Source organism: Oryctolagus cuniculus, chromosome 6, assembly GCF_051225735.1.
Source record: "Oryctolagus cuniculus isolate XC-2025 breed Fujian yellow rabbit chromosome 6, ASM5122573v1, whole genome shotgun sequence".
Taxonomy (NCBI): domain Eukaryota; kingdom Metazoa; phylum Chordata; class Mammalia; order Lagomorpha; family Leporidae; genus Oryctolagus; species Oryctolagus cuniculus.
The window spans coordinates 57,519,901-57,535,219 of record NC_142872.1 but is presented as its reverse complement, the minus strand read 5'-3'; the positions used below and the strand labels follow the sequence as shown (position 1 = coordinate 57,535,219).

General features: G+C 45.9%; 1 protein-coding gene across 1 annotated transcript in view; it reads left to right on the top strand.

Annotated features, from left to right (window-relative positions):
• Positions 1–15,319, top strand: part of SLIT3 (slit guidance ligand 3) — a 642,447-nt gene that overhangs the window by 46,060 nt on the left and 581,068 nt on the right. Inside the window, exons 2-3 of the mRNA XM_002710368.6 lie at positions 3,431–3,502; positions 9,415–9,486. Coding sequence (XP_002710414.4) covers positions 3,431–3,502; positions 9,415–9,486 — 144 coding nt within the window. The remainder of the gene's footprint in view (positions 1–3,430; positions 3,503–9,414; positions 9,487–15,319) is intronic.

Below are 15,319 nucleotides of genomic sequence, written 5' to 3'. Positions count from 1 at the left end.
CCTTCACAGTGTAAAACAAAAGCGCTCCATTAGGATTAGCTATCCTGGTTTCCACGGGGCAGGAATTCAGGAGTGGTTAGCTGAGTGAATCCAGCTCAGCATCTCTCCCCAGTCAGAGCCTGATGGTGGCTGGGGCTGCATCCTCAAAGCGTCTGCACTTACTATGCTTGACCTATGAAAGATGCAGGAGCCGGGACTGGGGCTCATCAAGCAACTCCCTCTCATTCCTTCCCTCTCTGCCCCATTCCGTTTGTCATTTGTCCTCTCTCCCTCTCATTCCCCCACCAGTGTGGAGGCTTCCATTCTGTTTTTCTCATGGGGCAGCTTAAGGCTCCAATACAAGTGCTCTGAGAAACAGAATGATGGGGGCTTCTCTGATTGTTTCTTCCGACTTAGCCTCAGCTTCCCTTCTGCCACAATTCTGTTTGTTCAAGTAGTCTCAATGGGCACAGACTGCACCCCTTAAGAGCGAGTATGTCCAAGAAAGCCATTGCAGACCCATTTTAAAGCCACCACACTCCCTTTCCCCTCGTCTAGATGGTACCACTGCTCCCCTGTCTAGGTCCACCCCACACGGGATCACACAACCTGCTGATGGTTCTAGATTCATCATAGGTTGATGTATGCCAAATCCCTCAGATGTCAAAGCTGAAAGATGAGAAATCTCACTAGAAGTCTAGAGGACTAGGGGCTGCTTTGGTGGAGCCTGCACAGAGGCTGGGCACCACCAATGAAGTTCATTCCCTTTTTCAGCTAGGCATGTTTGAGACCCAGGTGTGGTGTTCCTTGCCATTCCCGAGCCTGTAAGGGAGGGTTACGAATCATGGTGGCTCAGAGAAGTCAAGTAGGTTATTCAAACACACACAGCTGGGGCTAGGGATGGGTGTTGGACCTGTCTCACTGTGATGCCCACATGCTCCTTGGCCTTCTCCCTGGTAGTGTGTGTGAGTTGGGGGGGGGGCAGGCAGAGAACAGAGCTCAGTAGGTGGGAAGAGCCCTCTCCCCCTCTCCCATCCCCTGTGTCACTACACCCAGATACATTGGAAATAGGTATCATAGAAATGCTGTGAGGCAGCCACTCTTGGCACTGTTGTTGTATTTGTCAGCCATAAGACTTACACTCCACCTGTAGGAAGAGAGCATGCTGACTGAGACTCTCCTGGGAACCCCAGGATTCATTTGTAGGCACAAGGTTGGCAGGACTCGACATTTTCTCTTGGTGAAGTGGTGTTGCAGTGTAGAGCAGGGAGATGCTCGTCAATAGTTAAGGTCATTTTGACTGCCAAGATCGGATGTTAACACACACTGCAGAGGTGCTGTATCTGCATTGGGTCCTTGAACCTCATACATACCCTTGAGGGCCAGATGGTCATCCTCATTTGGTAGATGGAGAAAGAGACACTCAGAGATGAAATGATGGCCCTTTGGTTACTCACAGGTGGCAGGGCAGGGATCCTAACCCAGGATTGCTCCCTATGGCAGCTCTGCCTGGAGCAACCCCACACATACCTGCCTTCTTCCTGCATCACACCGCATACCCCTCTACATGATAAGTGTTGATTGAAGATATTGGTGCCACCGCCTTGAGCACAAGCCATTGAGATCCCATACTGTGTCCTGGTAATGAGACTGTTAATTGCCCTGTCATATTCCCTAACATCCAACCCAATTCACATGGGAGGTGAGAAGAACGCTGGTAGTGATGAGGACGTGGCACAGATACCTGTCTGCTGCCTTCTAATTCTTGCCTGGGCCACCCTTCCTTAGCCCTCAGTGTAACTCTTGTTTCTCCTGGGCCAACTCAGCCTAAGTGCTGCATTTCTCCATCATGGGTCAGGGCAGGAACAGCTTGGATGGCTGTCTTGGGTAGTAGACAACTAGATGAGGAAGGGGGCTGGGACCCAGTGAGTTCATTCAAGATCTCACTTGATTTTTGTTCCAGTATTATTTATGATATCAGGAGCGTAATCAGTCCTTAAACTTGGTATTTGCTCATGCCCAAGGCTAGACTCTGAGAATTGCATGCCTAATCCCTTTGTGTAGTGCTGTAACTTGCAAGTCAGAAATGCAGGGTGGCAACGTTAGCCCCTGACTAGGGAAACCAAAGAAGTGGGAGACATTTGGACGGTGATCATTGTTGGAAAAGTGGCCTCTTGGAATATAAATGTTTGGAATGAAAGCAAAGTTGATTGATGCAGATCTTCTGGACATCCCAAGGGTCAAAACCCTGAAAGGTTTATCGGAAGGCATCCTAGGAAGGTTAATTGTTTGGCAGCCATTATTAAGTATGTAGGATACTATTTGGGTTCCTGATTTTTTAGTCCATAGTCATAGATGATTTTCGTGAACATGAAATACTTACACAGTTGTTCTTAGTTTCATTCCTGACTTCCATATTCTCTAACCCTGACTTTCCACCACCCACAGTGTCCCTTCCATCCTGACCTTGATACACCACCAAAAGGCTTTCATCCATGGCAAATTCTGCTTATTGAGGCTGTGTTCAGGAGCTTAAGCTTACAGGCTGAGGCAAGAGTGGGCTGTGCAGCTGTCTTTACCTAGTAGTGTCTGAGATGAGCAAACGTATGTCTTCTGTGTGCCAGGCGCATACTCTACCATGTTGGACTGAAGAGTTAAATGAGATATAAATTTTTGTCCTCTGGGACTTTGCAAATTGGCTGAAAAATAGACACATTTTGCCTTCTTTGTTGGTGTGCAGCTATGCAACAAATTCAGTCAAAAGCATTTTGGTTTCAAGGCATAGAAAATTCAGCTCAAATAGCTTTAAATCAAATTAGAAGGGTCATGGAATAGATTGAATCATATGATCTCAAAATGCAGAGGTATCCAGCTTTAAGCACCAGTGGATCATGACACTCATATGATAGCACCATGACTCAATCTCTGTTCATCTTTTGGTTCATTCTGTGGTGAAAAGATGGTGTTTGCCCACCTTGAGCAGCTTAGCAGTGCCAATGGATAGAACATACTTGGGGATTTGGGTCCTTTATGCATTCCTGAAACAATTGTTGTGGTCCAAGGGATTGAAGTTGTTTATAAGCCTGGCCTGGAATGGGTGCCCGTCGTTAGGATCCCTGGAATTGGGAACAGTGGTCAGTACCATTTTATGACATGATCTGAGAGCTGAGGAAGGAGAAACTTCCGAAGACAATTTTTTTTTTTTAATATGAAGAAGGGGCCACAGAAGCCAGGGAGTTAAATATAACAGAGCTCTTCTACATGCATAATGAATGGCTTATTCCATACAGTATCCTCACCATGAGTTGGGCATGCTCCAGGGATATCATTAATCATTGGAATTGCCTTCTCCTTGACAAGAAACGTCCCTCTAGACCAAGCCAGTCTGGGTTGAATAAACCGTACATTTAACCTGAAAAAAAATCTGACCTGAATTTGCTCTCCATTGCAGTGACCTGGACCGAAATAATATCACCAGAATCACCAAGATGGACTTTGCTGGACTGAAGAACCTCCGCGTCTTGTAAGTAGCAGATGGCTCTCTGGTGCGTTTCCATGGTCAGCTCTTCCATGGTGCAGAAATGCTCCCCTGCCCTGCACCACACTCCCAAGCTCTGGGCAATGCAATTGACCATTCTGCAACAGAAAGCCTGCTGTTAGTGTACCCAGTGTTCACAGGTATCCCGTTCTGTGTCCGGATGCTACTGGCTGGGCTAGATGGATGGAAGAACTCCGGTCCAGTGACAGGGAAAACAGAAGGCTATAAATGAATAAATCAACGTGCCCAGCTTCTAGGATGACAGCCAGGTCAGGTTGACTAACCATGCTTCCCTTCCTTAGAGATTATAATTTCTTCTCCAGCCTGTGCATTAGATGAACAATTGGGACAAAAGTTATTTATCTTGTTGCTTAATGGAGAGGAGTGGGAGAAGGAGGGAGAGAGTCAGACAGGGTCAGAGCCCGTGCCGAATACTGACAGCGGTGCAGACAGGTAGCAAGATTTGAGATGGGCATTGATGGAATAGAGGACTAATGGATATCAGATTTCATTGTTAAATTGTGAACACTTGTACCCGTCCCTAAGCCTGTGAGTGGTAAGAAGCTTCCCAAGTGCTTGTCCATTGAAAAGTCCACGACATTCAGAGGAAGAGAGGAGGAGTTGGATCCTCTTCTTGTCTTCTTTTTGACCCAGAAATGTGACTGCAGACCTGGAAGGCAACCTGGACAGTGTAGCCACTGCCTTGGGATTATTGTGTCATCGAATCTTGGCCAGAAGATTGTTACTGGAGGAAGCAACGAAAGCCTTAGTACCTGAAGCCGCCTCCTTCTTTTTATTAACAGCCCTGTACAGTGGAAGACGTTCTGTGCTCAGGTCAGGGAGTACAGAGTCTGGTCCTGACTCAGAATTAACTGCTGTGTAACCAAGGGGCAAATCCCTGTATCTCTTTGGGTCTCCGTTTTCTTATCTGTAATATGGACGATGAATAGTGAAAAGCCTTGTTAACCATCACTGTTACATACAGAGTGCTTTATGGCTTTCACATTTCCATAAGCAGTCTTCAATTATTCCCATTACTTTCATTGAAGCACTACTTCTATAACATTGTTTGAGGAGTATTAGTAGTAACAGTGCTATGACAACCAATGTGAAGGTGCTGCTTTCTACACCGTGCTACCGAGTGATAGCATAGGCGACAGGCCTTGTTATGGGCCGCTGCTTGCAGCGGAAGAAACAGACCAAAGATTGGTTTAGTGATCCCAGCGTCACATAGCAGGTAGCTGAAGGGGCTGGAGTTGGAACCGAGACTGAGTGTTCTCTAACCCCTGGAGGTGCAGCTCTGCCTTTGCATTGCAGAAAGCTTAGAACATCAGGATGGCAGCCATCTGCTCGCCTTGTAAATGCAGCCTTGATGTGCTGGGCTTCACTGAGCCCCAGTGTGTGGGGACATGGGCATCTGAACGCTGAGTCTCCAGGCAGCAGTGCCCCCTCCACCTCTGGGGTCTCAAACACTCTCACTTCATCATGATTAGAAGGGAAGCCCACCTGGTGCCAAGTCTTTCTTTGGCCTCGAGCAGCTCTGAGAAGGAGGGTGTGGGTCGGAATCAAGATTGGGACAAGAATGAGGGAACTCTGTGGTTGTGTTTTAGGGTGATGCTTATTAAAGGGAGGAGAGCAGCAACTCATGATGGCAGGCCATTTGCCAGGTTAAAAACCGGAAATTTGCTTAGCTTTAGTTTTCTCCATGTCTTTGCCCTGCATCTGTGAGAGATTTCTTTTCCCACAAGTCAGAAATCTCACCGAATGCTTCATTTTCTTTTTCTTATTGTTACAGCAGAAAAACTAATAAAAATTCCACTTTCCATATCTGCTCTCTGCAAATAGAAAGTTTAAAATAATCACAAAAGATCATATTAATATCCTCTGGATGGTCCACAGCATTCCTTTGACTTCAGTTTATCTTTTCAGTTAATTGGTACATTCTTCTTATTTTGATAAGTGATGCCAAAAGGACTCCTACCCCCACCATGTATAGACTCTGTTTCATTATCTTCCTTATCAACTCAAAGACAATCCCATTCAAGTGGCCTTTTATTACTGTGAAAGCATCTGCTAGGTAGAACACTGAACTGCTTCCTAACTAACATCAATAAAATACCTGGACATTTTAAACTATATTTTCCCTTAGTCTATTCTTTTTAGCTGAGTAACCTAGACGACTATCTTTTCTCAAAAGCTTTCATCACACCTTGGCACATTCCCATATCTGTTTCTTATTTACAATTTAGAGTGAAGCGAAGAAAGACGCAATCGCCTTGAATAACTTGAGCTTGCCATCCCTTTCCATGCAGATCTGTTAATGTGGTGCAGGTAAATGGGTGACAACAGGTAAAATGGAGAGTGAGGAGCTTCAGTCTCATCCCAGGGCAGTTTTTTCCAAATGAGATGCATTCAAGGAGAAGATGTAAGAGTTGCCTCCAATAGTTCGTTTCTCCCATGGGGTGGGAGTAGGAAAAAAAATTCTGCTGGTGGTATCAATTATATTCCCTTTCATAGTCATCTATTTAAGAACTCTGCTATGCTTACAAATGTGGGAGCCAGCTTTATCCCAAGTGGGGTTAATAAAAAGGAGTTAAACTTCGCCCAAGTCATCATCACATGGGGGCAATTTCCGATTGTGATCCAGTGCTAAAACTAAGAAAATAACAATGCCAGAAGAGCTGAAAATGAACACAGGCTGTGTCCCTCTAACTCCAAACAGATGCCAGCCATGGGCAGTCCTTCAGGGTGTCCAGCCCCGGCACGATCCCCTGTCCTGCTGCGTCTGGTAGTATCAGTGGCTTTCACCCATACTCTTGACTTGATCATAACCTAGACATTTGGATGTGAAGTCCATGGCTTGTTCATTCATCAGTTATTTTATTTATTAAATGGTGATGATTTATGAGCCTTTAAGTGCCAGTTACTAGGTTGGACTCTGATATATTTAGGAAGTAGATCTCAAAGGAGTCCTAGATACCTTGTCCGTGAGGGTCCCAACAAATGATGACAGATAAAGAAAGAGTTGTTTACAAAAAAGGTGTGGACAGGGGTAAGATCAAACAAGGCTGGTAACAATAGAGAGCCACTACTGCCCCTTGGGCTCCAAGGAGCAGTGAGAGGAAGTCCTTCCCTGCCCTATAGCACCTGTGGTCTTAGTTAGGGGACACAGTCAACCTGAAGGGACTTGGCAGGGAGGGGCATACATTGCGCCACTGCACTGTCCTCTCATCCCCTGTCTACAGGGGACACCCATTGGCTGAACCTAATAGGAAGCCAGTGGTCAAAGAAGTTTCCTGATAAAACCAGTGAAAGTCAGCCTTCCAGGGCCTGAGCAAGGGCAGATATCTCTGACAGATCTATTGCATTTCCTCTCCCCTTTCTGAAAGAAGCTAGTACATTAGATTAGTACTGAAACAAAAGATTCATTGTAAGAGGTTGTAGTTAGGCTCTTCAGAAACCCAGAAGGAATGTGACACACAGCTGCCTAGAGTTCGTCCTTGTTATAATTAGGAAATTATGTCTGGGAACTCAAGAATGATTGATTGACTGACTGACTGACTGACTGACAGTAAAACACCTAGCCGAACAACCTCCCAGTCACTAGTATTGAGCTGGTTCCCTGTTTAGCAAGATGTACTCATTGAGCCTATTAGCATTGCAAGACCCTCCTTGCCACATGGCAGGATGAGAAAGGAAAATTTATGAAGCATCTAATTGTACTGCAGATCCTGGACTTGATCATATACTTACTCTTTTCCACTTGTTGTCTCATACAAACTTATTCCATACTGCATTTTCTGTCTTAGAAAAGAAGAAACCGAGTGTCAGGGAGGTTGACTGCTAGCCCAATGTCACCCCATGAGCCAGGGAGAAAGCAGGTCATGAATTCTAAACTAAATTTAACAAGCGCACTAGACTGAGAGTTAGGGATCCACCCTTGCTTAGCTGTGTGGCCACAGACAAATTATTTCCCTTAAGCAAGTCTCAACCTCTTGGCTCAATCATTTCTGTATTGGTTAAGTGAGGAACCTGTAGCAGGCCAGTGTAGGGGACCAGAGGAACATCAAGGTTGAGGACTGAAGGCTACTGGCCGGTGGCCTGCCTGACCCTTACTCTGTTCTATCCAGTTCACATTTGGAAACACAAGAATTGATTTTTTAAAAAATTTATTTGACAGATAGAATTAGACAGTGAGAGAGAGAGACAGAGAGAAAGGTCTTCCTTCTGTTGGTTCACCCCCAAATGGCCGCTACGGCCGGAGCCACGCCGATCCAAAGCCAGGAAGCCAGATGCTTCCTCCTGGTCTCCCATGCAGATGCAGGGGCCCAAGCACTTGGGCCATGCTCCACTGCCTTCCCGGGGCAACAGCAGAGAGCTGGACTGGAAGTGGAGCAACCGGGACTAGAACCCGGCGCCCATATGGGATACCGGCGCCGCAGGCAGAGGATTAACCAAGTGAGCCACAGTGCCAGCCAAGAATTGTTTTTTTAAAAAATAGCATTGTGTGTGTGTGTGTGTGTGTGTGTGAGAGAGAGAGAGAGAGAGAGAGAGAGAGAACTTGATTTTTAATTGTTTGCAACAAATTTACAAAAATTATTGTGCCCACACCAAACACTCCTACCCTCTCTGATGGAAACTTCAGTATTCCTAGTGTGGCCTTTTCCTTGATATAAAATCAGCATTTGCTGTGGCCAAAGGCTTCTGTCATTTTTCCTTCATTCAGTAAGCAATTTATTACATGGCTGCCATGCATAGCCACTGTATTAGGGCAGAGGGGATGCTGATGAGTGGAGTTCTGCTTTGTTGCTCCTTAGGCATAGTGGGGGAAATGGAGTTGAAAATTGAACCCAAGGGCTCACATGTTGAGCCTGAGTGCAGGAGGTTATGAGATGTCTCAGAAGGAGAGGACTTTTGGGCAAGGGTTCATTTGGGATGGAGGCACACATTCCTCTCCTTGTGCCTTCTTCCAGGTGCCCGAGGGCGCCTCTGCTCCCCCCTAATCCAGAGGAATCCACGCCCTCCCAAAACTTTACCCCGCAAAGAAACACCCTTTGAATACCACTGTCTCCCGCTCAGATCCCATTCAGCCATACAGGTGATCTGTGTCATTTCACAGCTCAATGTCAACCCCGGATGGAAGTCCTCCCAGCGTCATTGCCTCGCCATCCCTACTGTTCTGTTGGTCCATTTTCAGTTGCCATTTTTTTTTCAAATTTATGGAAAACAAATACTTCATTGTATGTTCCGTTCTTTGAATATGCCACATACATGAATCAAACTCACTTAAACAGAGTGCTTAGGATTTTAAATCACTTGCCATAGCACTCAGAGGGTGAACAAAGCTGTGGCTAGGGGTAGGGAGCCCGAGCTTGTGTAACCATCATCATGAGGTTGGGATTGGCCAGGCCCCGAGTGAGAGGAGTTCCTGGGCCCAGGCTGGTCTCCTGAGCCGCAGCCCGTTGTTTCACAGTAGCTGCCCTCCTTCCACTGGAGTGACTGGGGAAGGCCCTTTTCCCTGGGATATTTTTGAATCCTTGGAGGAGGAAGCCCTGAGGAAGAGATGCGCAATGTGTGTGGGGCTTTTATAAGGAGCAGATTTACCTCTTTCTTTTCTCTGCAACACCCTGCAGCGCTCAGGGGGACATTTGCTGAGAACATTCTTAAAATAGAGGCATGGAAACCAATCTGTCAGGTAGAAGTGTGCAGGCGGAGAAACCCTCGTTACCGTGGCACCAAGCTGGCATGGCAGCTATCTTGTCCCGCCAGACTAGTCCCAGTTGGAGGGGCCCGAGGGTCGCAGGGAGGGCCTTAATGCCTGTGTGCCTACATGAGGCTTTGCAGATGCTGCCTGAGCCCGGCATTGTCCTTGACCATTGCTGCCTCTTTGGTTCTAGGCATCTGGAAGACAACCAGGTCAGCGTCATTGAGAGAGGCGCCTTCCAGGATCTGAAGCAGCTGGAGCGACTGTGAGTACAGCACACCCTCCTTTCTTTAAAAAAAAAAAAAGTGGCTTGCATTTTTCTTTCTTTATTTTTTGGTAAATTGGTCTTCTGACCTTGTTTTGTAAAGCATCCCCAGTGTTTAAAACAATGAATGCTGTTGTGTTTAGAACATATTAGATGCAAGGAAAAGAGAAGCTGGGGTCCACTTCAACTCCTTTTCTTACAGAGATGCTTGTATCTGCATCTGGAGCTTGTTTTCCTACTTTCCGGGCTTCAGCTTTGTCCTGGTGTCTATCCACAGGGCTGGTTTTCACCCAAGCCTCCGTAGTTCGCTCTCACAGAAGGGGGCAGCCTGCACTTAGCGCTGTCATGGAAGCCAGCATCAGATCCTCCCCTCTCTGCTGCACAGGGAGCATGCCCCCTCCTCAGACCTTCTCTTCCCCAGGACTCCTCTGGCCCACTCTTGTGGGTGAGTGGGCACAGCCCTTGGCATGCTTGTGTCTCCTCTCAGCTGCATCAGCCTGTGTCAGGAAGCCCACGTGTTTCCACGAGAGAATATATTGCCGGTGGTTTAAAATTAGCTCGCTGTTCTGACTCAATCAGAGAGGGAATGGGGTGGGGCTAGGAGGTAGAAAGAGCCTCTGTTTGTTTTGTTGATGAATGCTTTTGTAGAAAGCTCCTGGGCCACTTTGATGGGGGCTGCTCAGATGGTTAGGTGGGTAGCTTCACCTTTGCTCAGTTAATCACATCTGGTGGCTCACAACATCTGGATATTTGCTTTCTGCCCTCCGAGTGGGGATTGTCCCCAAGAGCACTTAGTCATGCTGGTGGGAGGTTCTCTTCAATGCTTCCCTCTGCATTCTGCCTGCCCTGACATTTCAGCCTCCCTCCTGTGGAGCTGGGGGACGTGGCTCCCACAGCGCACCACTCTGACAGCTAACATAGGAGCATCATGCTCTGTAGACCTGTGGCCAGATCTCCTCTGCACAGACTGGCTCTGGTAAGGTGGAGTGCCTGCCAGCAACTTGTTAGATGCACCATCTCTTCCTGTGGAGTCTTCCCTCTGGGCCACCCAGGAATGGGGAAGGACCTCCATTCATGTTCATTAGCGTCACCCAGCAAAATGCCTTGTCCCTTTTTGCCATGCAAGCTGTCTCCTCTTTCATCATTCTCCTTCTGGGTCAAATCCAAGTAAATGCTCTGTTGTCATTGGTTTGAAAATATAACATTTATTTTTTTGTAAGGGGAAAAATTCATAAAAAAATAACAAATGCTGCCTCTGTTGACACTTTATTTTTAAGCTTATTAAAACTTAAATTCCCCTTCTTATTTAGACCAAAGGAAACATCAACTTAAAAAGAAGCCAGTCCTTTTTTAAAAAATATTTATTTATTTATTTATTTCAAAGGTAGAGTTAAAGAGAGGCAGAGGCCAAGAGAGAGAGAGAAATCTTCCATCCGCTGGTTCACTCCCCAGTTGGCCACAATGGCCAGAGCTCCGCCGATCCAAAGCCAGGAGCCAGGAGCTTCTTCCAGGTCTCTCATATGGGTGCAAGGGCCCAAAGACCTGTGTGGGGAGCAACTCGGACTATACTGTTACTGGAATTAAGACTTATTCTATGCATCTGCTCTCCCACAATATGGCGCTGGGAGAGGAGCAAACAGCTTCTACCCAGCTGCCTCTCACCAACTTGACAAGCTGTAGGAGCTGCTCCTGATTGGAGGAGAGCAGCGTACTCGGCATGTGGGTAGCAGAGTTGGGATTGGTGGAAGAGGACTATAAAGGAGGAGAGAGACAACATGCACCAGGAACATCTAAGGGGAACATCTATCTGAAGGAACACCTGTGCAGCCCCCGAGAGAGCCGGCCGGCGGTGTGCCGCTCCCCCGCGGAAGTGGGGAAGGTGGCAGGGGGAACCGCCCTTCCACAGAGGTGGAAGGGACGGTAGCCAACCCGGGAAGAACCAGCAGCAAACCCGGGGAGGGCCGAGCAGACAAAAGAACAGCGCAGGGTCCTGTGTCGTTCCTCCACGAAGACGGGGAGCGACAGACCTGGGCCATCTACTACTGCTTTCCCAGGCCATAGCAGAGAGCTGGATCAGAAGTGGAGCAGCCTAGACTCAAACCAGCACCCATATGGGATGCTGGGACTGCAAGCAGTGACTTTTAACCGCTGTGCCCATCCTCAGTTCCATGGAAAGATAAACATGCAGTCTGGGTGCAAAGGCCACCTCTCGCTTCGTCTTCTGATGAGAAGGGCAAATAAATCCCCTGTCTGTTCATTTCATGGCTGTTGGGGAGGAATTAATTGAGCACCTCGCGCATGCCAGGAACGATGCCAGTGTTTTACAAGCTATCTGTTCTTGGCCGCCCACAAAATTCCTCTGAGGTGTTGTTGCTCTCATTTTGCAGATGAAGAAACAGAGGTCCAGGGAGACTAAGCCAAAGAAGTGTCCAGAGGGAGCCAGAATTCAAAGCCACATCTGTCTGACATCAAAGCCCACGTCCTCCCCTACTCCCGTGCTGCAGACAGTAGATGAAGTGTGATCTTTAGCAATGGCCCTGCAAATAGCCTCTCACATACCCATTTAACTCCAGGGAATATCAGGCAAATATTCTGGCAAAAGGCTCTTTTCTTTGGCGTGGTGAGCCAGACTGAAATACCATGCATGTCTGGGGAGCTGAAAGGATTACAATTGCAGAATAAACCTGGTTATTTCTCTACTTTGGTGTATTAGGCAGGTAATGCTCATTGCTGTACCAGATAAACCCTCAAATCTCACTGACTTAGCACGGTGGAAATTTACCTCTTATTCAAGTAAAACCCACAGTGGGTGTTCCTGATAGGGCCTCTCCTCCAAGCAGAGACTGGGTTAGGTATGGGTTCCTTCTATTTCTCAACCTTGCTGTTTTTACATCTTGACTTCCAGTATAGGAATACTTGTCGGCGTCACGCCAGGGGAACGGAAGGCAACATGAAAGATTGCACATGGGAGGCTTCCATGGTTAAGTTTTGCAAGAACTATATGTCATTTGGGCTTGAACTGAGTCCTGTGGCTGCAGTGCATTGCAGGGAAGCTGGGAAAGGTACTGGAGTTGTGTGCCCAGGAAGTAGAGGAGCTGGCTTAGTAAATAGCTGGCCAGTCTTTGACCTTAGTGTCCAATGAGCTAAAGAAGTAGTTGGCCAGGAAGAAAAGTGGAAGTATAGGCAACTGGACTAGCGCGTATAGCTGGACAGGCACTCCCACTCAAGGCCTTCTAGTGTCAGCATGATGGCTGGATATGTGTGTGAGAGAAAGACATCAATCTGACTGCTGTTACTCTGGTTTTGATAATGTGGTTTGTCCCTAGTCAGACTGAGCAATATTAAATGGGGAAATGCAGCATATTTTCTTAAGAACTGAAGAAGTAAGCAGACTGTACCATCTCCAGCTCTGACTCCTGGCTTACCATACTGCATCTTTATATTTGGTGGTAGATTAATCTTTATGGATCATATTCTGAAATACATCCTGGAAAATCATATGCATTCTGAACAATTCATTTCTGGAGGATTGATTTCCAGAAATGGTCGTTGCTGGTTTGTTCTCTTGGAGTTTACTGGGAAATGGGAGGGAAGTCTGTCTTCTGGGTCTCCAATCAGAAATCTCTATTCCTCCATGAAAGTACTTCCTGTTCTGGACTGAGTTAGGTGCCCGTCTGTTTTGTCAGTTTGCCATTGCTTTAATAAAATACCTTATGCTGGGCACTTTAAAAAGAAAAGAAGTTTCTTTAACTCACAATTTTGGAGATGGGAAATCCAAGATCAGGTGGTCTCTATCAGTATGGGGTCTGTCGAAGGTCCTATCAGCCATGTCACATCCTGGTAGATTGGTAGATGGCATTATGGCAGGAGCATGAGGGAGTGGTGGGAGAGAGGGAGATCACATGGCGAGACAGGAAGCCAGAGGGATGGGGGGCTAGAGCAGACACATGGACAGGAAGCCAGAGAGTAGGGAGGAGCTAGAGAGGTCATGTGGCATGACAAGAAGCCAAAGAGTAGGGAGGAGCCAGGCTTGTTCCTCTATACCTGTTTCTTGAGACAGCAGCTGACTCATTCCACAAGACCACTGTTAATCCCTTCCCAGGGCAATGCCCCTGTAACTCAATCACCTTACACTAGGCCTCATCTCTTAGAGATCCTGCCACCCCCTAACATGACCATAGTGGGGACCAAGCTTCCAACACACAAACACACTCAAACCAGAACGAAACCATAGTGCCCTCCTCTCATAACAATATGCACTTACCCCTAACACAGCAGCCATTATACCAGATTTTAACTCCTTGTTTGCCAGATCGTCTCTTCCCAAAACATTGAATATGTTGAGATGAGAAATCATGTCCCATTTAGCTCTTAATCTCAAAGCCTTGAGCAAGGTGTGATAGTACGCACTTGGAAAGTATTTATTGAGAAATATTCTAGTTTTTGCTCTACACCAGTGGTTATGAGCTGGTATTTAGTCCCCACCCTCAATCCCTGCCGCCAGAGGCCACCTGGTGATGTCTGGAGTCATTTTTGATTTTCACAACCATGGGATGCTACCTAGTAGGTAGTGGCCAGAGTATATCTAAGCATCCTAAACTGCACAAGACAGCCTCACACAAAAGAATTTTCCTTCCCAAAATACTGCGAGTGCCGAAGTTACAAAACTGCCTTTTTCTGTGATGCAGCAGATATCATGGTAGGCACTTTGAGCACGTTAGCATTTATTACACACAAGAGTGTTACGATGTTTGGATGATCATGTCCCTCATGTGACAAATGATAAGATTCAAAGCATTGCCTATTAGGCATCATTGCTAAATGTTCACTCTAAGTCTAATTTAGCTAGATCTCACTGCTTGTGTCCAGAAAGTAGATGAGGTACAGTAAGAAGTCAAAGGAAACCAAGAAAAAAGCAACAGATCCTGTAGGTGGACTAATCTATGTGACAACTTCCCGGGTGTGTTCAAGAAATCAATGTCATGAAAGGAGTGGGAGTTTCCCAATTTAGATTAATGGAAGTTTAGGATAGGAACAGTAGCACAAAAATTGGAAGACTCATTGGAGTTAAAGTGACCTAAGATCCTTGAATTATCTAGAAAGTGATAAGTGCTAATGCTTATTGCCTTATTAAATTGAGTGCACATTGTAATCTTTAGAATAATTTCTAAAAAGAATAACTATTGTGTGTGTGTGTTTATGTGTGTGTATAGTAACTTAATAGAAGAGGGTAATGGTATGATACAAAAATATGTGGTTAATTCAAATGATGGATAAAAGGAAAGGGAACATACAACAAATGGGACAAACAGAAAGCAAATAGTAAGATAATGCATTTAAAGTCATTATGTCATAATTACTTAATTTGTAAATGAGCTAATTCTCCAACTAAAAACCATAGATTGTCTGAGTGGATGTTTTTCAAGAAAGCAACAAGTATATACCTTTTACAAAAGACAAACATTAGACATAGGGAAAAGTTGAAAGTCATAGAATAGAAAATGATACCATGAATACACTAACCAAAGGAAGGTTGGTGTAGCTCTATCAATAATAGGTAGATTTTAAAAATGAAACATTATTTGTATTTTATACTTTGAAAAAATACCTGTTCATATCCTTAGCCCATCTCTTAACTGGATTGTTTGTTTTGTTATTGTTGATTTTCTTGAGCTCCTTATATATTCCGGATGTATAGTTTGCAAAATTTCTCTCCCATTCTTTTAGTTACTCTTTATTTTGTTGAGTGTTTCCTGTGTAGTTAAAAAGCTGTATAGAAGATTTTTTTTTTTTGGACAGGGAGAGTTAGACAGTGAGAGAGAGAGAGAGAGAA